At 43.5% G+C, this 23,918-nt stretch overlaps 2 protein-coding genes across 4 annotated transcripts; one reads left to right on the forward strand and one right to left on the reverse strand.

Annotated features, from left to right (window-relative positions):
• Positions 1 to 7,087: 7,087 nt before the first annotated feature.
• Positions 7,088 to 12,493, reverse strand: spice1 (spindle and centriole associated protein 1). Of its 3 annotated transcripts, none has more exons than XM_084340797.1 (18): positions 12,333 to 12,493; positions 12,039 to 12,134; positions 11,716 to 11,763; positions 11,425 to 11,565; positions 11,142 to 11,244; positions 10,803 to 10,921; positions 10,557 to 10,645; positions 10,274 to 10,416; positions 10,017 to 10,142; positions 9,626 to 9,900; positions 9,200 to 9,331; positions 8,980 to 9,106; positions 8,764 to 8,877; positions 8,244 to 8,674; positions 7,908 to 8,094; positions 7,744 to 7,825; positions 7,612 to 7,651; positions 7,088 to 7,233 (listed from the first exon to the last, which is right to left on the reverse strand). In XM_084340797.1, the coding sequence occupies exons 2-18, from the start codon at positions 12,132 to 12,134 to the stop codon at positions 7,189 to 7,191; spliced, it is 2,298 nt and encodes a 765-aa protein (XP_084196923.1). In that variant the 5' UTR covers positions 12,333 to 12,493; the 3' UTR covers positions 7,088 to 7,188. The 3 variants fall into 3 exon arrangements, with proteins under 3 accessions (XP_084196923.1, XP_084196922.1, XP_084196921.1); XM_084340796.1 differs by having other exon boundaries at positions 7,088 to 7,239; XM_084340795.1 differs by lacking the exon at positions 7,088 to 7,233 and adding an exon at positions 7,247 to 7,368.
• Positions 12,494 to 14,352: 1,859 nt separating this feature from the next.
• Positions 14,353 to 23,088, forward strand: shisa2b (shisa family member 2b). The gene is made up of 2 exons (XM_084340527.1): positions 14,353 to 14,709; positions 20,644 to 23,088. The coding sequence occupies exons 1-2, from the start codon at positions 14,406 to 14,408 to the stop codon at positions 21,204 to 21,206; spliced, it is 867 nt and encodes a 288-aa protein (XP_084196653.1). The 5' UTR covers positions 14,353 to 14,405; the 3' UTR covers positions 21,207 to 23,088.
• The last annotated feature ends 830 nt before the right edge of the window (positions 23,089 to 23,918 follow it).

Consider the following 23,918-nt stretch of genomic DNA (forward strand, 5'->3'; position numbering starts at 1 on the left):
TCCAGGATGTGTGTTGATATTTTAAAATAAATGTATGCCTTTCCTCTTGTATCCTGTAACACTATCAAACAGTCATGTAAGTGTTAATGTGTTAACGTTAGCGGTTCTAATGGAAGGCAACAGGTTCTCAAATAGGTTGTTTTACCTTAAAGATGTCACAATGTCCCTCTGGAGTTTCACTATCCATTGTCCTTTCAGTTGCAGTGCAATGATAACAATATTTCAGATTCCTTACATTACTTGGACTTGCTACCTTGAACACAGCAGTGCCACATTTGAGTTTCCCATCTTAAGTATGAGCCGCAGTGTGAAAATGGTCTATAGTGGTTGTTTAAAAATAAAGACGACAACTCCCATGATCCCACACAGTTAGCCTAACTTAGCCCAAAGACTGATAACAGAGCTAGCCTCGCCTTGTCCAAGGTAACAAAATCCACCGACCACCATCTTTAACTCACTAATTAACTGGGTATTATTTTGTTTCTTGAGCCTGAACAAAAACCAGAGTGAAAACTTTGAAAAGTCAAGTGATGCAAACAAGTCTTGTCGAGTCCAGGCTTCAGGAAGGTATCGCTCCTGGCCAAGAAATAGTCCGGCCCATAACCACCTGTAAAATCACAACATGTCATTTTTGTATTAAGGTTTTTGTAGAAATTGGTAATCAATGATGTTTCCAGGCTTTGGGCTAAGCTAGGCTAACTGTCTAACTCTCAGCAAGAAAGCAAATAACTGTACTTCCCAAATGTTGAACTATTTCTTTAAGACTTCTGAAACAGATGACATGAATTAGTATATTTGACTCCGTTCAAAATGTTAATGTGAAAGAGGCAGAAGTGGAAGGAAGTGGAGGAGGAGGTGGCTGTAAAAACAGCACGGCCACATCGCACCACATCGTACCCGACACATACTGTGTGCGTGTGACCGTTCACTCGCCCTCTCCTCCCCTCCCTCTCCCTCGCAGTCCTCCACAGGCACGCCAGCACCTCCAGGTCCGGAGAGCAAGGCTTTCTGGGGGATCAGAAACAGATGTGACTCCTGCCCCTCTTCTCTTAACTCGCACAAAAACACACACGCTGTCTTGTACACACACGCTGGCGGCAATTCAGAACCGGCACCAGGACCCAGCCGGAGTGACGGGGCAGCGTGACCCTGAGCTTGACCCCAGCCCGCAGCACCTCAGACAGGAAAGGGACGCAATTGGCTTCAGCTGTGACCCTCCACCCCCTCTCTCCTGCCGGGGCCCCCCCTTCTCATTAAGACAAACTGTTTTTTAAGGCAAAGCAGCTTTCACTACCACTAAAGCCAACACCCTGGAGCACGGAGAGAGGCGGCGGCGAGGGGGTCGGGGGGGTGGCGATGGAGGGAAGGTAAAAGAACAAGAAACAAATAGAGCTGGAGCGACGGGGGTACAAAGGAGGTAATTAAAAAAAAAAAAAGAACAAAAGATCAAGGTGAAGGAAAAAGTTGGAGAGAAAAAGGGCATAGTGTAAGAAAATCCAGACTGAGGGGGAGAGAGGGAAAAGTCAGGCATATCACTTGCAGCTGTTGCAGGCTCATGTTCCCAGAATCCATTGCAACTTGGCACGGTTTTTCCTAATGAGAAAGGGCGGTGTCATGGTTACATTAATATCAAAACATCCAAAACAACAGCTTCGACTTGGAGAGAGTGAGAGAGAAAGAGCGATGAAGTCACTTAATAATAATGACAATTAAACCAGCGTAATTATAAACAGCAGCGAGACGCGCTCGTCTTGGAGACAGACTGCTGAGTGTACAAACAACATATTTGTTTGTTTAGGGGATGTACAGCAAAGACATATGGAAAGAATTGGACTTCTTTCACAAGCACAAAAAAAGACTTATTTCGCTTGCCTCTGCTTTTGTCATCCTTTTCTAATCCATCAACCACCCCAGCCCCCCCAAACACCCACATTTCTCCTCCGGTTTCTTCATAACAGCGAGCGTTGTTCAGACTCAGTGGAAATTGTGTGTATGCGTCTGTCACATTGCCTGTTCCAGGTCGTAGTGTCTGCAAAAAGTGCTGAAAAACATTTGCATATTTCATGTTTGGCAACCTGCAACGGCCAAAACCTAAAGTAAAGAAAACAAACTACACAGACCCGTGTGTGTGTGTGTGTGTGTGTGTGTGTGTGTGTGTGTGTGTGTGTGAGTGTGTGTAAGTGAGAGTGGCAGGGCATGCTGAGGTAGATTAATACCGCTGCTCAGAGGGGGGTTCCTCCATTCAGGGCTGACTGATGTGCGTCCCAAATTGATTTATGAAAACGGCCCTTAATCAATTATGTGTGGAGAAAGAGGGAGAGAGAGAAAAGGGAGAGAAGAAGAAAGAAGAGAGGATCTGAGGGGGGTGGTTGAGCGGGAGGTAGAGGGGGAAATAAAAGAGGATAGAGGGCAGGAAGCCGTGGAGGGAAAGTGTGTGAATGATGCTGCTCTGCTGAGGAATGTGTCTCATGGACGTCAGTTTATGCCACAGGTGTCCAACACGGTGGACGTGATGGTTTGTCGAGGCTGAGACAATGAATCGTGGCTGATCCAATTCTTCAGGAGGCACACTGAGCACGCTGCGTCCGTAACGTTCATGCGGCGTTCATAAAACATGCAGAAGCCTTGCGACGCTGACTTTGTGAGAAAGACGAAAAACGTTGCACACATGCTCACAATAGCTACACGTGAAAGGTTGAATCTGTGCAGGAGTGTAATGTGGTTTTTGTGGTAATAATGGCCCAGTTTTGGGCCCGAGGTGGGGGCGGCAGGGGAGTAGAGTGAAGCTGCAGTTGTTTAAAAAGCCCTTCCCCTGCCTTGCCCATTGTGCCTGAGACAGGGGTGTGTGGGGGGAAGCGGGGGGTCACGCTGAGAGCTCGTTTCTCCTGCCTGTCAGAACTCTATCTGGGATCCAGCCGGAACTAATCAACTCCAATAGGCCTCCCCATTACCCAGGGTGCAATGGGCCACAGGCCGGGGGCTGGCCGGTGGGAAACAGAGAGGAGGAGAAGGGAAAGGAGAGAATCCCCCCCCCTCTCCCGCCTCAACCCGCCTGACACCACCACCAGCACCAGCACCACTATCCCTCCACACAGCCCGTGCAGCACACACAACACTCCCACTGTTTCACACCGAAGCAATAATAAACACTTGCAATAATATTTTCACAGCAAGCAATAGCCTGCTTCAGATCAGAACCTCGCGCAGCTGTGGAGTACACTCCTACGCACATGGGCACCCACTCACATGCATGCACACACACACGTGCAGACACACACACAGCTTGTTCGTCACGCACATGTCGCACCACGCTGGTTCTAAAAGCTGAGACATTTTAAAGGCAGTTTGGTGAGAAAGCGGCGAAGTTCATTCACAAAATGGCTTCGAACTGCAACAAAACTACTATGATCAACAGTGTTGGTGTGTTTAACTCTTGTTTGTTTGCCATCATATTTTGAAAGTTGGGAAAATAATGTACATCACAACTGACTGACGCTTGGATGCAACCATTACTATATTTTCTGGAAAAGAACATTTTATGTTGCTGTTAGTATTATATGTTGTAGGGTTTTGATTCTACTACTGTTGTGTTTTATGATCTTTTACATTTTTATTTAGTTAAATAATAAAATATTATGAAAAAAAGTTGGGTATATCTCCTGAAAAACCAAAATTAAGATACTGCAACACATTAATATTGCCCTCTTGTGGCTTCATAGCCACACTGCAACATTTAAAGGGGCACTATGTAGTTTTGGAGGAGAAATTCAAACTCAGAATTTTAATATTCACAATATTAATGAGGTAATAATACAAACTCATAACTGAACAAACAAGCTGTTCTCAGAGGAAAATAAGGTCCAGATCACTGTTCGAGGCTAGAAAGGTGGCAGGGTCCGCCACATATAAACAAAGTAAAAGTATGAACTTGTGTTGTCCTTTAAGGTCAGTTTGTTTATTCAGTTATTCAGTAATGAAAACAATGAGAGTTTGTTTATTTAGTTTGTTTAGGCATTAAAAGGTCAATCAATGAATATCTTCTATCTTTTGATTAAAACTCCCTCCCCAAAACTACATAATGAGCCTTTAAGGGAAGTAAAATAAAAAATAAAGATTACAATTCCTCTCTGAACCTTTATAAATCTACAAATAAACCTACAGAGGTAGTGTTTTTATGAGAAACACAAGAATTTCTACTGACTTTCAAGAACATTTTAATGATAAATTTATCCCGTTATAGCTCAGGGCTGATTATAGTTCAAATGCTCATTAAAAAAAAGTTAAGATTATTAATGCCTTTCTCTCTCTAGAGTTAAACGAGGTTCTGCTCAGGTCTCTGCAGAGTCTCGACGACTATCTGACAAAGCCTACGTCACTTTGGACACTATCAAAGGCAATAGTGTGCGAGTGTGTGCACAAACTTTAGTGTGTGTGTTTTTCTGAGTGACTTCAGCCTCCTTCACTGGGGTGAAGTGGGGGCAGATTTAAATGAGTAAAGAAAACTACCCCCCTCCATCTCCCCGCTACACCCCCACGTCATTGTTTATGTGTGTGTGTGTGTGTGTGTGTGTGTGTGTGTGTGTGTGTGTGACTTAAGCATGCTTCAGTCTCATTGGGTGCACATTTTTTTAAAAACACTTGAAAAGCTCCTGATTAAAATCAATTGAATTTTCATCCCTTCAATATAAGTTACAGGATGCTTGTGTGAATATGTGTGTATTAGGAGTAAAGGAGGTGTGTTGAGGCTGCTTAGAGGCCCAGAGGTGGTGGTGGTGGTGTCGGGAGGGGGAGTCACATGGGAACCTTACCCAGGCCCTGCAGTGGAGCAGGGGGGCATTGAGAGGCACTGGGGTGGGGTTAATCCCCATTCACCCCGTCCTTCACTCAGCCCGGCCGGGCACAATAAGCCCCGCCCGCCTCCCCCTGCGTCTCCACGGCGACCTCTGACCCCACGTTTACGGCTGCTGTCCCTGGCCCCTTTATGCCTCCATCCTGTTATTATCTGCAATATTTACTCCTTTTGATTTCCCTGCTGGCCATTGTCGTCGCCCACACAGCACTCCTGACTGACTGGAAGACTCAAGTGCTCTTCGTCCTACTCCAGCATCACCCCCGAAACCTTAAAACCCTCAGCAAACACTACCTGAAGTGGAAACGAGTCAGCTTACCACCACTTATTTATGGCTTTTTGATTTAGGCCACAAGGAGCTGCACAGAAGAGCAGCAGCCGCTGAATGGATGGAGTCAAAGAAGTGCTGTTTCAGGGGCACCTTGTGGTTAGAAGCGTTACATGAAACCAAGTATCCCTGGTTTGAATCCAGCTGTGGACCTCTGTCCATATTATACCCCTGTCTAAACCTTTGCTTTCTGTGTATATCCTCATGAAAAACTATCTAATAAAAGCTAAAAAGCTCAAAAATGTTTTGTTGAGTAGAGTAAGCAAAAAAATCCAGAGTACAGGCATAGGTACATTTTGATATCTGGTAAACAAACAAAATAACTATTTCAACATAATGTTGCTTTAAGTTTTTTAAAATATTTATATGGGCCCCCTAGTGGCAAGGAGGCCCTGGGCATGTGTCTGGATCCTGCCCAGACAATAACGTGAATTTGAAAAAAAAGATATTTAGCATTGAAACCTTTAGGAAAAATGGGCAATACATACAACATGAAAACATTAAATAATACATTAATAAATACTACAACTGCAACTGATAAAACAATAATGGTATCATTTCAATTTTCACCAACACATCCACAAACATTTTTCTTTGTATGTCACCACAACAGACTTTTTGACTTCCACAGCATGAGAACAGGCGCCGGTGTTACTGATAACATTAATGAATCATGGCTCTGTTCCCAGTGAGTTTTGTAAATATTTTATTTCATATATCTTTTTCTTACTTACTCTTGCATCTTGTTATTTTTCTTTATTTATATTTTCTTATAGTCTCTCTATGCCATGACATTTCTATTCTAGAATAGATATGTTACATGTTTAAAAAAAATAAAAGAGACGAAGGCTCTTTCCCTCAGTGCTGTTTATCTCTGACATGATGTATGACTCAAGGTGGCCATCTGCTGACTTTTGGACTGCAGTGCACTATTTTCCCCTGCACACATATCACACCAAGCTGTATTACCAGTGAAGGAATTTAACTAGTCTAGTCACTGTAGCCTACTTAGAGGAATAGTTCACTCTAGAACGAAATTCAGTCATTATCGACTCACCCTCATGCTGATGAGAAGTCAGGTGTAGTTTCTTATTCCCCAAAGTGCAGCTGGAGACCTGTGGGCACGACAGGTGTCTTCTCATCAGCATGAGGGTGAGTCGATAATGACTGAATTTCGTTCTAGAGTGAACTACTCCTTTAAGTACAATTTTGAGTTACTTGTACTTGAGTATTTCCATTTTCTGCTACTTTAAACTTCCTGTCCAGTACATTTTGAAGCAAATGTTGTACTTTTTAATCATTTTATTATTTTTTGATAACTTTATTTACTTTGCAGATTTCATGCTGCATCAGAGCCAAAGCAGCACATTTTCAGATTAATGGACACACAAAGGCTTTCGGATATGGCAGAGAACTTCCTTTCTGTGACAAAAGGAAAGAGGAAAGCATCAACTCTTTCATCAGTAAGACGTTGCTGCAAACCCAAGGCTCTGACTTCCATATTTGATGTCATAATCAATCTGGGGCAAAGAAATATTTCACTCCATGGCACTTGAAAAGGTGACATAGAAGAGGGGAGCTTCCTCTTGTGGAAATCCGAATGTGATGCTCCCTCAAACAACATTTGCACATTTGCACCTCAACGCATCACGAGGTTCTGGGAGGCGAGCTAACCGTCCTCCTGCTGCCAACACTGGGTGAAACAGAGTAAGAGACGCCGCTGGGTTTCTCCGGAGTAAATGTCTATCTAATATCCAACCTAAAACTTACTTCACCTCGGTGGAGAAAGAAGCCTTTCATTCAGTAAAGGTGCTTTTTTTTGCGTTTTGTTGTAGATATACCTGCACATCATCCCACACCTTAATAGAGAAACGTGATTTGTATAAAAATCAAAGATTTCAGGATAAAACTTCATTATAAAAATTGAATTTAATGAGTCATTTAAAAATCGACAAATATAATACTAAAAAGTCAGTAACAGTAAAAGTCCTCAGGTTGACTCCTCTTCTTGTCATCGCACATGAGTGGACAAAGCAAACCAGCCTTCTCGCTCTCTCTGTTTCTCCATGGTGGGAACAGATGGTGGGAACAGAAAAAGTGTGGAAGAGTTTTAGATTCAAATGGGAAAAAGGTATTGAAACCTGAGTACTTCCATGTACTGTAGCAGGGTCGAACTTTGGCCTACATTCACCTGTAATTCAATAGGGTTTACAGTGCAGGAACACAAAAGGATAAACATTCCTGTATATCAGGGTGAAAAATCCTCAGGTCATTACGAACAATATTTACATTTGTTGTTACATGGCGACCTCTAGTGGCTATAGTAGGAATTACAGCATTACAGGCCACCTCTCATAAACAAAAACAAAGCCTAAAAAACATTTCTTTCCCACTTTTGCCAGTCCATGCCTGTTCGTGAATGTGCGTAGCCTACCTGTGTTTTTCCATCCCTTGTTTCTCCTCCACCAGCATATCTGAAATATATGGATAATGCATAATGTGTAAAATAGTATTTACTGTCCTTACTGTTAATTATGGGGGAATTTAGGGTGATGACTGTACTCACCGTCTCTCACCACCACCACCAGTCTGTGACAGGAGCTCCCGTTCAGGCAGCAGCATGGACTCCTCTGGACTTCCACCTCCACCTGAGAATAACATGATATGAGTTTTTTTATTTACAGGACTTCACACAGATGAATAGAGAGGCGTCAGGTGGAGCTACCATACCTGCTGACTGTGGGCTGAAGGCAGAAGGCGGGATGGGGGAATGAGAGGGAGAAACTTTGGTTGAAACGCTTTGCTTCTGTTGTTCAATGAGCTCGAGCAGTCGACCTCTCGCTGCTGCACTCTGCCTGTTGAGCTCCAGGAGACGCTGTTCCACGCTGCTCACAGGGAGGATGTTCGGGGATGTTACCTGAGCAAGAAGATGAACGAAGAAAAATGAATCCTGTGAGAATTCAGATCACAACTTTTTCCACGTATGCAGTATCGCCACAAAAGACCTGTAAACACACTTAAATGTGGAAAACAAAAAAAATTGAAAAAGTTACTCTTTAATCTCACCTGATTAGTTGGTTCCCCTTCAGCAGCCTGGACCTGCTCACTCCTTCTCCCTGTGCTGCTGGACACTGACGCCCTCCTCTCTCCAACACTTTGGGGTGTGACTCTTCCTGTGCTGCCGGAGCTCGACCTCCTCTGCCCGGTGCTGCTGTTAGGCAATCCTCCGACCCCTGACCCCACGCACCTAGCCTGGCTAAGCTGCGCCTTGATCAGGTCGTTCTGTCTACTCAGCTGGGCGATCTCAGCCAGAATGGCCTCTGGAGAGAGCCGTGAGCCGAGAGGGTCAGAGGTCAGCGATAATGAGGAAGTGGAGGGCAGACTGATGAGAGGAAGGCTGGTGAGGCTGGAGGCTGAGCTGTGGGCCTGGATATCCTCATCGGAATATGGGATATCCCCCGAGGGGAGCTTGTGGTGCGGTGGTATAGGATGAGTCACTGAAGAAGAGGGGGGAGAGCAGCTGACTGAGTGAAATGGAATGAGGGCATATGGATTAAATCAAAGATAAAAACAACCAGGCTGTTACCAGGAATTTGTTGCCAGTTGTCTCTCTGTCGAGGTGGGGAGAGCAACACAGCAGGCGATACAGACGGTCTTCGTTGCTCAGGATCTCGCTCAGGAACAGGTGCAGACTGAAACACTGTTTGCGTACATGTAAAATCAAATTACTACTTACTAATTACTATTTACTACACAAATATCCATACAGAAACACACACATGCACACACACACTGTACCAACCAGCAGCTTTGTCATCAGCATTTTGGTGTGAGTCCTCGTGTGCCTCCAGTAGTCCAAGTCCTCCCATCACCAGCACCACTGTGTCTAACTTCTGCTCCATCTCTGCTGTCTGCTGCTGCAACCCGCCCTAAGAACCAAAGAGAAAGAAACAGGATTTATCAGTACAATTGGAATCTGGGTAATAAACTAGTGACGGACCATGTGGTAAGCTCCGTCTCACCTGCAGGGCAGCGGCCTCTTCTCTCAGAGTCATCGTCTCAGCAGTGAGAGCATCAATCAGCCCACGCTGCTCTCTCAACTCCTCCTCCAGCCTTCTCCTCTCCTGAGCCTCTTTGTGAGCTTCCTCTTCCCTCTATGTACAGTGAAGTTAATGAATGGCATGAAATTTAAGATCTTATAGTTAAGTGTCAAACATCGAGACATCATATGAGACATATCTCACACAAAAAGTCCTGTTTATTCAAAGAGCCCTTTAACTTTAACTACAGCTTTAGTCTTAAAAAACTTCATACTAAAATGATTTGACAATGACTAAAATCTTCAGAACCTTGATGAGGTCAACAAAAGTTCATATTATAACCTTTAGAGTCGCTCCTGAGAACAAAGCCAACCACTATACGAGTGTGTATCTAATCAATTACTGTACCTGTTTGAGCAGGTGCACTAAGCGTCCAAGAGTAGAGACCAAAGCAACAGAGAATCCAGTGAGGCCTTGTTTGTTGTTCTGTTTTCGACTCTGTGCTGAGGCTGGTTCAGTGTCAGGACTCAGAGTATCCAAGTTTGCCTCCACCTGACCCAACATGGCCTGCAGCAGGCCCAGACTGGACTGGTCCCCACTGAGAGATGCAACAGAGGAGCCATTCAGCTCGAAACTCTGGGAAACACACTTCCTGGTCCTGCTGGTGTGACTACTGAGCCTACCTGAAAAACACATACCACACATTTCTTTTTTTTAATTTTATTATTTAGCAGCTCATATGATGACATTTACACAAGATGTGACACACTATGAAGAACAGATACCTCCCTGATATTACCTGACTGGTTGATAGGCAGCTCAGGGTTCAGGACCTGAGACACCAGGACTGATGGTTCTTCCTTGCCTTCCACTGACTGGCTTTGTCTGGACTGAACACGCTGGACAGCCATTGTGGCGTTGAGAGCTGAAACAAGATGGAGTTTGTATGTGGAAAAAGATTTCACACCTGATTAAAAAGTATAATTTTGCTTTTAATGACTGCATGAAACAAATATTTGTTGAACTTCTTTGAGGGAGCTCATTTTTTCATCCTACCCGTTTGGTCCGGTGCTCTGCCTGATGTGCAGGGGGTTACAGGAACATTATCTCCATCTGCCTGGTCAGAGTTGTGACGAGACACTTTCTGTTTCTGTATTGCTCTACCCCGTGACTTTGCCTTAATTTTTCGTAGATTGGCCCTACAAAGAAAGGTATCGCAAGCAATGTAGTGGTAATGTAGCAATCAGTAAATGTTTCACATGTTAGAACAAAAAGCAAAAATTAGTTTCTTATCTCAGAATTAGGTGGCATTTACTGTATGTTTAACAGGCATCATTACCTTTGGATTACATAATAGTCTGAACTGCCACTAGGACAGGTATCTTCATCAGTGTAGTCTTCCTCTGAAGGTTCTACTTCATTGAGAGCCTGAAAATAACCATATTACATATATAAATGCATAAATACAAACTGAAATCTTTAATTGAAAAAGGGAAAACCAGAAAGTAAGAAGACACATCAACTGTTCAATATTATAAAGAAACAAATGAGACATAAATGCCTGATGTTATCTTGACAGACAGACCTGTTGGTCCATCATTGACTGGCTGAGCAGCGACAGCTGAGTAGGAGGATCTGGTCTCTGGAGCACAGGCAGCCCTGAGACAGAGTCACAGTTTGGAGCCATTGTCACACTGGGGTGCCCTGTGGAAATACACAAACATACTGTATGCAACCCAAACATCTCAGGAATAATAGAGAGAATCTAGTTTAATAGTTAACATTTAATCTTCTGAGAATATCTTGAGTCAATTTCGCCTACAAGCAGGGAATGGGGGAATCACCTAATTTCCTACAAGTTTACACACTTAGTATTGAATGTATGTAAATATAAGTATGACAGAGTTAATGCAAAGCTTTCTACCTGTCTGCCTACGTGGAGCATCTCCAAACAAGTCTTTGACCACAGCCATTGCTCTGTCAGAGCGATTCAGGACATCCTGCAGCAGCAGCTGGTCAGAGAACACCTGCAGCAGTAAAACACATCAAACCATCATCATCACCAGCAGAGAAAGGGGAAGTGCTTCAGTATCATTTACACCTTAAAATACTTTGTTTCTGCAAAACAATATTTCTTCTAAAACAATAAACAGAGTACGCAAGGAAGACACTAAAAGTAACAGAAAAATTGTCACACACACACACACCTCCCTGATGATGCTGAGGCTGGCCTGGTCTAGCGGCGCAGGGCTCCCAGGGTGTCTTAAACGGCGCTGGAGGGCTTTCTCTCTCAGCTCCCACTGAGCCGCAGCCTTGTTGTGGGACTTGTGCATCTCATGGCGATGGCTCTGAAGCAGAAATACAATTAGACAAGCAAATGTGGCGTGAAAATAACAGTTTTAATTGTTTAAGTACTATCAACTCACTAAAATGAAGATCAAGCGCTATCAGAATGTATAGTATGGGATGCAACAGTAGCATACAACTAGTAAGCTTACCAGCTCTGCAGGTGTCAGCTTGTGCACAGACAGGTCATTGACAGTGCTCTGAAACCAACAAGAGAGGGCTGTCATTACTTAGCTGCTGCAAAATGTACAGACAATGTTTTATTTCAGTAAATAAAAGCTACCTAACATATAACTAATGTTCAAGGGGGAAATGTGCGGACTTCCATTTGTCTCAACTGCAGCAATACTGTGGCCAACTTCCTCAAACAGTCACCATTGGCTTAAGAATTTAACCCCAAAAAGTACATAACAAAGCCATTGTAAATGAGTAGTCTTCATACTCTTTCAGCAGGTGAACAGCTGTTAGTACTCACCACCCACTCTCTTCTGGGAGCTGCTGCCTTCTTGGGGCGAACAGGCCGTTTTGCTTTGGTGTGTTGTTGTGGACGCCCCACTCTCACAAACGACATCTGTCCACAAACAGTATGAAAAGATTAGCTTTGTTAGAAAGACCGTTGTTTTAAGTGTAGTTGGCACATGTACACTCTTAGCGTTAGCTTGTTACACCAGAGTATGTGAGTAAACTAGCTTAACGGACAGTTAACCTAGCAGTTTACCAACCAGTAACGTTAGCTATTTGTTGCTAGTCATATAATGTAATAACTTACGTTTTAGGTGACTGAGCCACGTTTAGTTGGACATAAAGAGCAGCTCAGGTTGCGTATAACTCTGCCACCACGGTGTAATGGTTGCCGAAGTTGAAGAGTATGAAAAACCTCCTCAGTTTGTTGTGTCACACTTTTTCAACCGTTGCGCGCCACTTCCTGTGCTGTTGCCACGGACACCGCTTCACGGTAGGGCATGACGGGAAATGAAGTACAAGACGAGCAAGGGGGATCAGCCGTGGAAAAATACATATAAAACACATAATTATCATAAAATATTAGCATAATAATGCAGACAAAAAATATAAATATTCCTTATTTAGCTAAATCGTGGGTTTAAGTGTTCAAAATGTTACTTAAAAGTACAGAACATCAAAAGTAAAAGCCATTATGGAGCTGAATTATATCATCATATTACACATTACTATGTAAGAAGCTTTTTACAGATGCACGTATGCACATATAGGCAAGTGGATATACTAATTTTAATTTAACCTATAGCGATGCAAATAATTTTATTACCTTTATAGAAAGACTCAAAATGTAAATATGTAATTAAAGTACAGAAACCAAAACGAAGTATTACCTCCCAAATGGGGTGAAGTGGAATTATTAAAGTAGCATAGATGAAAACACTCAAGTAAAGTTTAGTAACTTTAACTAAACTAGTTTATTTGGGGGTGTTGACAGACGTTTCAAAGGAGCAATTATCTGCCAGCTCCACTAGATGGCATCGTCACCATGTAAAACAGGCGGATCTTGCAGGCGCAGAGGCAGACTGCCAAAACTGTTATTGTGCTTTTCACAATAAGACATCTGGCTGTTACTCAGATTTAGCACAGAGCTCCGTCTGAATCAGTTTAATACGAGTTTGGGGCAATTGCACCCAAGCAAATCTCTCATACTGTTATACAGAAGGATGGGAGAAGCTGTGTCAAGTCAGCAGCAATATGTCACCGGACATAAACCTACCTGCTTTCACAATAAAAGCATGGTGAATACTTCATTAGTTGTTGACAAAAGTAAACATGAGGCAAATGAAAACGTGAGGTTTAATTTACAAATATATGTATATAATAATAATTATTAATGTTGCTTTATTTGTATGTCTTTTTATACATATACATACGTATGTGTATAGATAACCTTTTTTTTCTTTTTCTTTCTCACTTTTCCCATTTTGTGTTTCTCTCACCATTAGCTATACATGGACCAAATAAGAGCCCTTTTATCAGGTAAATGATGAATGTCATATTATAAATGGATAAACAAGGATACTGTGCGTGTATAGGTTTGAAGGATCAATTTCAAAAGTTGTTAAAGTTGAAACCTGCATATTGTAGGCCGTGTTAGGTTTTATCTCTAAAAGTTTCAACCGGAAGTTGCATTTTACTCTTTGCGACTTCACACTGGCAGTTTAGACTTTTCTTAACTCTATTAAGGGGGATGTGTGTTTGCATCTGACTAACTAACACGCCCCGCTCTCACTCTGACTCGAGGCAGGACAGGCTCTGGCCGCTTTAGTTCAATTGGGCTAAATCTGACCTGGACTTGTCTGGCTGACTTCTTGATGCCCGACAATGCGCACCAAGCCAGTGAAGTTTGTAAAGTTATCCTTGCGCACGGGGCTGGTGGCGAGGGGTCTCGGGAGTGACATGGATCAGGCTACAAGTGTTGGTTTCTGTGCGTCCGAGAGTCAGAAGGAGACATGAGCAGCCTCTCTGCGGTGGAGATCATTTAGTCCTGGTTTTAGCAACTGGAGTATCAGTGAAGCTGAAGGTTGTATCATTTCTGTGACAATTTCACTTTCAACAGCATTTTGTTTTTGTTGTACAACTCTTGGATAATCACCCACGCCGCGGAGACACTTTTGGAGATCTGAATTACGCACGGGATTCCTCTAACAAATGACAGCTCCTCAGTGGTTTGTTGCCTCCTCACTTCACCCCCTCAGGTCCCCGCACCGCACCGACACACCGCATCACTCCCCTCACCAGGTGAGGTAGACGCGGGGAGTGAAAGCCCCTCTGTCTGTTTCAGTGCGCCGGCGTGCGGCCGCGGGCCACCTGGCCGAGGATGTGGGGAGGAGGCTTCCCGATGTATGTCACCGTGATTTTGACTCTTCTCCTGGTCATCATCGACGTGAAAGCCAGCGGGGAGTATTGCCACGGCTGGCAGGACTCCCAGGGCGCGTGGAAAGAAGGTTTCCAGTGTCCGGAGAAGATCGACGGCGTGGATGCGATCATCTGCTGCGGGAAATGCGAGCTGCGCTACTGCTGCTCCAGCACGGACGCACGGCTGGATCAGGGGAGCTGCGATAATGACCGGCAGGCTCCGCAGCCCGGGACAGAGAGCAAGGAGAACAAGGACAATGGTGCAGGTATAAACCCCACAACTTCTACTGTTTTTACAACTTTTGCCACAAATATTGTGTTGGGCATCATTAAAAGTAGATAATACACAGTGTGAGACACACACGAGAATGATGCATAACATACAAGTTTTAAGATGAGTGATGCTGGTGGACTGGATGTTGCTGGGAGGTAGTTTTGGGTGGGAACTGTCACAATAAAAGCCTGTAATCCCCCCTAAATCTTTACTGTGTGTGTCAGAGAAAGACTGAAAAATATATCAAAGACTTAAAGCTGACCTGTTGCTCTGCCAAACTTCTGTTCTTAAGGTTTTGTCCCAAAAGAAAGTGGTTTACAAATAAATTTAAACGCTCAGTGTGTTGACGCCATGCCCGGGGCGCATGCACAGGATGTCTTAAATGTGATAGTAAATTGCAGGCCTGCTACAAGGCTCGGTTTCCTCTCATAAACCCAACAGTATCTCCCTGTTAAAGAGGTTCATCTGCCGCCTGCCCCGGTTTGGCAACGACAGCTGCGCAGGAGACAGGCAGCAGACTCCTCCAAAAAAACAGTTAACTGCGCGCACAAATGGCAAACTGTGCCGTGCTGCACTTATAAATAGCCGTGTTTGTTCTGGCCTGTAACAGTGCAAAGAGGGGGGGTGGGGGGGCTGGGCTCAGATCACGCTGTCCCCACGGGGATCAAGTTTGGACTTGACCGGATCTTGGACAGTGGCTGCACCAAAAGGCGCTGACAGCTCTGCTCATAAAAAAAAAAAAAAAAAAAAAAAAAACCCCACACAAATCGCGTTATGTATCATTTCCTAGAGTCCCTTTCCTCCTCCAGGGCAGTCCCTCTGGTGTCTTTGGGCTGTCAGGGGATTCACAGCATTTAAAGAGAAGCATCATTTACAAAAACTTAGGGTTAAAAAAGAAGCCATATTTGTCACTTTAATACAGTCCTCCTCCAGCCTGGCTCCCCATCCATCCTCGCTGACATTCCCATAAATAAATCCACCATATAGCCCCTTGAAGCTGCATCATATCTTGGATAAAAGATCAACAAGTTGATAACAGCACTCCAGCAAAATAGAGCAAATGCTGGACATCAGAGAAAAGGGCAACACAGGCTTACTTCATGCTTCCCTGGAGGATTTCATGCCCTCTTTAGGACCTCCAGCTACAGCATAATCTGTCATTTGCTAAGACTATCATGCCTTATCACCGCAGGAAGTGGTATATACATTTCACTCAGTGGCCTCCAGCCAACATAACTTAAAGAAAAGCAGCTTTTCTGTCTGTTTTTCATACAAGGGCCCAGCTCAGTTTGTGCATTTCATTCATTTCTCATATGCTTGCAGCCTATTAATCATCCAGGGGAAAGATACAGGCTGCGATGTCAATGGATAACAGGCAGGAAATTATTAATGTGCTCAACATGAAGGAACATATGGTATTTAGGAACAGGAGAACGCCCCGTGGGATAAGAGCTGGAGACGAGGGGAGAGTCCAGCCAGCGCAGCCACAAAGACTGTGCCCAAAACAAGAGCTTAAGAGAGAGGGAGAGGAGAGGAGGAGGGGGTGGTGGTGTTACTGCGGCATGGCTGCCACAGCTCAACTGCTGCAACAGGTGTGGAGGAGTGACAGCAGCCGGGGAACAATAGGAGGGTTCAGGCGGCATGTGCACAGGATGAGAAAATCACACGAAGCAAGAAATAAAGAAATAAAGCTCCTTTTTTAAAATGTAGTAGACAGTTAAGTCTAGTTTTTAAAAGATTTGATTCAGACTTTTGACACTATTGCATTCATTTAAGTTTATTTAAGTACCCCTAAGTCATACTTGAGTAAAAGTAAAGATATTTTGTTAAGATAATACTAGAACGAATAGTACTTGTGTAAAAATCTCAAAGTACCTCGCATTAAATGTCCTTAAGTATCAAAAGTGCATGTGAAAGTAAGTTATACAATATTTCCATGCAGTGATGGAATGCAACTAAGTACACTGATTCAAATACTGTACTTGAGTACAATACTGAGGTACTTGTACTGTACTTGAGTATTTCCATTTCCTGGTACTTTACACCTCTACTCCACAACATTTTGGAGGCAAATATTGTACTTTTCACTCCACTACATTTGTTTGATAACTTACAAGTTACTTTGCAGATTACAGGCTGCATCAGAGCCAAAGTATGAGTCTTGGATCCAATAAGCCAGGACAGTATGAGATAATTAAAGCTAAAGTACACAGTATATACTGTACATACATGTAAATATATGTATAAATTACTTTTACTTGTACTTTTGATACTAAATTACTTTTAGACTAGACTTTTACTCAAGTACCATTTGTATGGATGACTTTCACTTTTACCAAAATAATATTTTAACATGATATCTTTACTTTTACTTAATTATGTATTTAGGGTATACTTTATACAAGACTGTTTACATGTATGTCCATGTTTAATGTGTACTCTGGGTCTTTCCGATCATCGGAATCAGTGTTTTTCTTTTATCTGAAAATGTAGTGGAGTGGAATTATAAAGTAGCAGAAAATTAATTAGTAAAGTACAAGTACTTGCGTAAATGTTTTATTAGTTACATTCCATCACTGCTAGTTACATATGTAGATTTTACATTATAAAACATAAAAAAAAAACTATAAGCTATAAGTGCAATAGATTGTTAATGTCACACCAGTAGTTCCCAACTTTTGTGGCTCGTAGCCTCTTACAGAAAATCAGTGATCCTTACTCTGATGTCACGATTCAGATGTCTGCGAGAGATGATCCCATTTACATAACTGAAACCCAAAGAGGTCAACTTTTATCTCAACGACTATTCAATGTAATTCCATGAAATTTAGCACATTACACATTCATCTTGCTCACAAGATAGGTTGTAGTAACTTTATTTACACCTTATGTAGTGTCATCATAAAGTCAAACTTTTAGTTTGTCCATTGGCTTATGACCAAACACCCTCAAATCTCTAACCCCTCCCCTTATTATTATACATACATATAATACATTTGCATTAAAAATAAAAATCTAGCCAATTTATGGCCAGATCTAAGCCTGCAGCTTGGTCGAGAGCACTGATTGGAGAATTAACCCATTACACATGTTTGATGGTGGGGACGACCGTAGCAATCAGGGGAAGCCCACACAAGCACGAGGAGAACACAAGATCCCAAACTGGGGTTTGAACACAGGACCTTCTTGCTGTGAGGCAACAGTGCTAACCACTGCAGCACCATGCTACCAGTAACTAGAGAAAAGATGAATATCAGCCCGAATAATCTGTCTTTCTCTAATATACGCTTTAAAAATCATGATCATAATCATAATCAATCACAATGTTCATTTGTGAAGATTATATTTCTGAAAAAAACATTTAAGTTTCATGAAAAATTGTTACCATTGTAACAAAATTGTTGCTTCAGAGTTTATTTTCTGCAAAAATCCACAATCCAGTTGAAAAATCCCGTTGGCTTTTTGTCGAGGCACCCAGGGTGATGCTAACTTTCGGGTTGGCCTGCACTCTATAGGCTACATGTCAGCATGCTGAGGTTAAATTTGAAGTCAAAGCAGCATTTGACCTGAGTTCAGCCTCACAGAGCTGCTGGCTGGGCTGTAGACTCTTAGTTTTGTTCTGTCCTGCCCCGTTCACGACCTCTCAGGCTTGTCTCATGTCTTCTGGGAGGGGGCCCGACCCCTAGATTGAGAACCATCAGACAAATCTACCCGACAGTATATAAAGTAGTTACTGTAATTAGTATCAACGTATTATTTACTTATGTACTTTTACTTAAGTAGGACTTAACTGAAGTATTCTCTGATTACTCTCATGGTTTTTGTACTTCAGTGAATGGTCTGAGTGTTTTCTTCCACCTTCGATTTGCTGAACTTTCAGTGGTGTTTTTTCCCCTCCATGAGTGATTTACAGTTGAGTGTTTTGGAGGGGAGCTCTGCAGTGAAAGTAGGGATGAAGTAACACAAGACGAAAGTTTTTGCAGTTACTAATCCTCATCATCCATGCAAAAAGGAAGGGAGTGGGAGCAGTGTGTGTTGTTGAGGTGGAGGCCATATAAGTGCAGGAAAAGAGGGCAGTCAGAGGCTCCCTGGGACATTTCTGCGCTTGTAACTTATATATGTGTTGCCATAACAGAGTTCCCGTTAAAACCTGTTTACAGGAAGGAGGTACGTTAGCCTCTGAAGCTGACACCGCTTCTTGTCAAAGGGAAGCGGGTCAAGGTCCGGGTCTGTTTCATGTCACCGTGTCTTGGCCTCCTCTGTCTTCTGTCACCTGGATTTAACCACCTCACCCAACGAATGTCCTCCGGCTCTGAACATGTTTCACGCGGTAATCCTTTTTAATACCACGCTTGCTTTTGATGAGCATTTTGAAATGTTTCTCAAGGCCGTATGGATGTATTTCAAAGAGACAAAAGGAAACTGGAGCCAGTTGCCACCTCTCTCCCTCTCTTTTTCTCTTTGGCATACAGTTACACCTCATAACACATGGGCACATTCAAAGCGGAAAATAACTACACCCTGTGGGAACAATAAAACACAACTAATCACTTATAATGTAACATGGCCGTTATTGTGTTGGTAAGGTGTTTGTGTGAGCGGGCATGGGAATGAACAAGTCGAGGGAAACACCTCAGAGGTGACCTCACCTCGCCCGTCGCCCCGTCTCTGCCAAAGAACTTCACTCTGTGCCCCTCGTTATTAAGCCGAATAAAAAAAAAAACGTTATTGTTGATCGGCTTCAACGTTGCTGTTGGAGCTTCTCCTGCTCACTGGACCTGAGATCCTCGAGTATAAAAATGTCCATTCCTTTAATAACACCTCTGCTGTTTGACCCAGCGAACGACGCGCTGATTGGTGGGATTGTCGGAGTTGCGCAAGCGCTTTCTTTTTCCGAGGCCTGATTTGCTGTTTTGAACAAAAAGAAAGAAAAGGTCAGCGAGAAGGAATTGGCTTTCTCCTTTGATTTAAAGGGCTGAATAACCTCCCATTCAGCTACATTAAATCAGTCAACTTTAATACCCTTCTTTAAGCAGGAGCCAAGTACTGTAGTTCAACTTGAGTAACTTATTCTCAAAGGCTTGGTCATAAATAGCTGAAGAAAAAAAAAAATGGAGGGTCACAAATATCTGCTGGCAGCCGGTCTTAAGAATGTCACACACACACACACACACACACACACACACAAACACAAACACACACACACACACACACACACACACACACACACACACACAGGTCTGCAGGGTCGAGGCTGGGGACACAGCAGGGCGCTGAGGATTAAAACAGATCAAAACAAAGTTAATAACTGCTAATGAGAGCCTGGGACTCCCTGGGGACCCGATCCCGGTGCACCTCTCATTCTTCTACTCAGGTCCAAACACTCCTCTCTGCTCACTCTTTTGTTTCACTGTCTCACCCAATCTCCACTCACATGCAGGCAGAGAAGCAGGAGTGTGAGTGTGTGTGTGTGAGGCGGCATTGCTTTTTGAAGTTTAAAGGTGCACTATGTAGTTTCGGGGGAAGAAATTTTAATCAGGAGAGAAAGATCTTCATTGACATGTATTGATTTTTTTTTATGCCTAAACAGACTACAACTTTGTTTTCATGCATGAATAAACTGAATAAACAAATTTACCTTAAAGGACAACACAATTTCACACTGTTTTACTTTGTTTATATGTGGCGGACCCTGCCACCTTTCTAGCTTCAAAAAGTGTTCTGGGCACCTTATTTTCCTCTGAGAACAGCTTGTTTATTCAGTCACGGAAAAAATAAATATTTCCAAGTTTGTTTCGTCATTAATATTGTAAATATTAAAATTCTTCTCCAAAACTACATAGCTCACCTTTAATGTTCAACTTAGAAGTCTGTATTGCAGGTTTGGTATCTGTAACATGAATGTGTCTTTGTCGTCTCTCTGCAGTGCCCATCTATGTGCCCTTCCTGATCGTGGGCTCTGTGTTCGTAGCCTTCATCCTGGTGGGCTCTGTGGTGGCCGTGTGCTGCTGCCGCTGCCTCCGGCCCAAGCAGGAACTCTCATCAGGAGGTGCGTCAGGAGGCGGAGCCGGCAGTGGTCGCCTCTTGGAAACCATCCCCATGATGGCCAGTGCGGGGACCTCCAGAGGTTCATCGTCCCGCCAGTCCAGCACGGCCACCTCGTCCAGCTCCTCCGCCCCGCCAGCTGCGCCCCGCCCCATTCCCCCTCCCCTCATGCGGGCTCAGGCCTCCTGCTGCCTTCCCCCTGATGCCAGCGTCTTCGTCAACATGCCCACTAACTTCTCCGTGCTCAACTGCCAGCAGGCCACACAGATAATGCCTCACCAGGGACAGTTCCTGCACCCGCAGTACATCGGCTACGCCCACCCTACCCAAGCCTTCCTGGACCCCACTCAGGGAGGATACAGACCCCTCCAGTCTCCTTGCCCTCCTCCCACTGGTGGGTCCAGTATCACCAGTGACCAGAAATACCCCCCAGTGACTGTGTGAGGAACCTGCAGACCACTCTGCCACTTTGTTGTGAAGTTTAACCTGTGAGGGCTGCGCCAGAGACCTTTTAGGGGGGACGCTGCCGGAGTGGAAACAAAAAATCAGACTCACATGAAGGACTCATGGAGCCGTGGAGGCAGCAGGGCCTGTCTGCTATTGTGTGTGGTGTGTGTGTGTGTGTCTGTTTAGCGTGTCGTATGATCTCTTGGCAGGTTTGAATGAGCTAAGCTCAGCCAATGATTGATGCATAAACAAGTTTCTGTCTTGATGCATTTTGGAGGGTTAAACAGCCCAGATGGATGATAAAGCACGGCTCAAATAAAGACTGTGCATGTGTCCGTGTTTGCATGAGCGTGTGTGAGAGAGTGAGAAAAAGATTTGTTGGCTTATATGTGCTTGAATGAGTGATGACTGGATGATTTATAGCAGTGAACTGTATGAAAAATTGATATTCAAGCAAAAAAAAAAAGAACCTATGACCACATGCTGTGTTTGTGCCATGTGCACGTCTGCACTTGTGAACGGTTGTGAATGGTTTATACAATACTGTATATGACTGCATGTGTTGAAAGTGTGAGGAGAGAGCATGTGAAGAGACGTTCGTACTGTACGTGTGTGAGCTGGTGTGAAGTGCGGAGGGATGTTGTCGTATGAGTAACTGTGAGTGAGCTGCATGTAATGGGAAATGCAGGTGGCGTGATGTGAAAGGCAGTCACCATCTCCCCGGAGAGCATTTAAAGTCTAATGAAGTGAACACAGGACACAGACTGTGACGCACCACCCTCCTCCAGCCACCCAAAAAGAAAAAACACAAAAAATCCCCAACTTCCCTGAGTGGAAACACACACCGACCCTCGAAAAATTAAAATATTCACGCAAGACTTGCAGTTAATGTTAAAGTTAAAGTGTAAGTGTGTGACAGAGACACAGAGAGAGGCAGCTCTCTGAAGATTATAGAGTTAATTATACAGCCAACTTCACTTCTCTCCTGTGAGAGGTGTGTGTGCATGTGTGTGTGTTTAACACTCCCACAGTTCAGTGCCTTAGCGGAGGGCACAGGCAGCTCCAGGGCAGCTTTGAGTCATTATTTTCCACTTAAGAAAGGCACAGAAATGGCGGTTACTGGTTTGTTAATCAGGGAAAAAAAAAAGTTAAATGTTGCTTTTTTTTTTCTCCTTCAGCCGTTCAGTGTGCTGTCGTGCAGCTGGGTCACTGGTAACTCAGTAACATGCAGCTTGAGGAATGTGCTGCTCCACTGAGCCCGATTGTACTGAAACCGGGATGTTTGTGTGCCTCAACTGTACTCCAATCATAATGTCTGTAAGATACAGTCGGCAGCTTGTGTGTGACAAAATTATCTGTAAAATGACGTATGAAAATTGGTCCAATTTGATGCTGGGAGTGACATTTTTCATATGAACTCTAAAGAAAATAAACATTTAAAAAGAAAGCGGTGTGTTGAGAGCTTATGTGTGCTGGAATCTTATCAGCTTCTACTGTCATACATGTTTAACAAGCAGTGATTTGTGCTTTAAGTCTGTAAGAAGTGGCGACCTGATGAATCCATAGACCATATTCACATGGCTGCCATTTTCCTCTGATGTCAGGCTCAGGTCGGTACTGCTGTGTTCCTGGTTCGGCTTGTATGAACGTAGGGAATCTGACTTATCATAATTTCACTGCTTACTGAAAAGGCAACAGATCTACAGATCAAATCTAGAGGGACAGTCAGGCTGCATTTCAAGACATAACAACATATTTGACAACCCCTCAGTCTCAGTTGAGGTTTTCAGGAGTTATTGTTGCGATGTGGACTCGTCTCGACTTGAGTCACTGTTTTGATGACTTTTGACATGAGACATTGTGACTCAAAAGACTTGTCTGTGTTCATTTTATGGTTTCTGATTAGTCTTTTTTTTTTCTGTCCGGCTGTCAGTATTTCACTGTTTAAAAGTGATGGGGAGGGAAAATGTTTTTGATTGAGAAAGAAGAAATAAAAAAGCTAAACAAACTAAATAATAATTATGATTTTTTCTTCAAAAACGACATAGTGCCCCTTTAAACAGGATACATGAATTGGCCAATGTTGTCATTATGAGTTTTTTTCTCTGTAGTACTTTTGGTTGGGAAAAGGCGACTTAACTAAAGACTCGACTTGACTTGACTTGCCCTGAAAAAATGACTGAACCGAGACTTAAACCGAATCACTTGAGTCATATGTCTGTTTTTGGTCTGTCTTTAGGTAAGTGATATTTACGTACACACACTTGGAAACTTGGGTCGACAAAAAAACAAATGTGTGCTGAATGGGTTTTTTCGCACACAGAGCTGTCTCAAACAGCTCTTAATCCCCTTCAAACACAAACACTCTCACGCTTAAACACTAATTACAGCCCATTTACAGACAGCTCTACCACCCACCGAGGACAAAACGAATACCTGTCACATCACCCGTCTTACGGAGAGGAAGGAGGAATAATACACCACAACAATGGACAGTTTGAATCTATATGTGGAGGTGTAGTTTTGGCAGGCTCCTCCAGAAACTCCAGCTACAGTGATGTGGAAAGCTGGGGAAGTCACCGGGGACGAGTTGAAAAGCATAAAAGGCTCTCTGGCTCCTGCTCGATGGATTCTCCATACTGTAGCAGCTGTAGTCGGTTTGGGCTGGGCCACATCCAGGAAGGTGGGTGGGAAAGGGATCTCCAGTTG

This window comes from Pagrus pagrus (genome assembly GCF_965226575.1).
Source record: "Pagrus pagrus genome assembly, chromosome: 20".
NCBI classification, from domain to species: Eukaryota; Metazoa; Chordata; class Actinopteri; order Spariformes; family Sparidae; genus Pagrus; species Pagrus pagrus.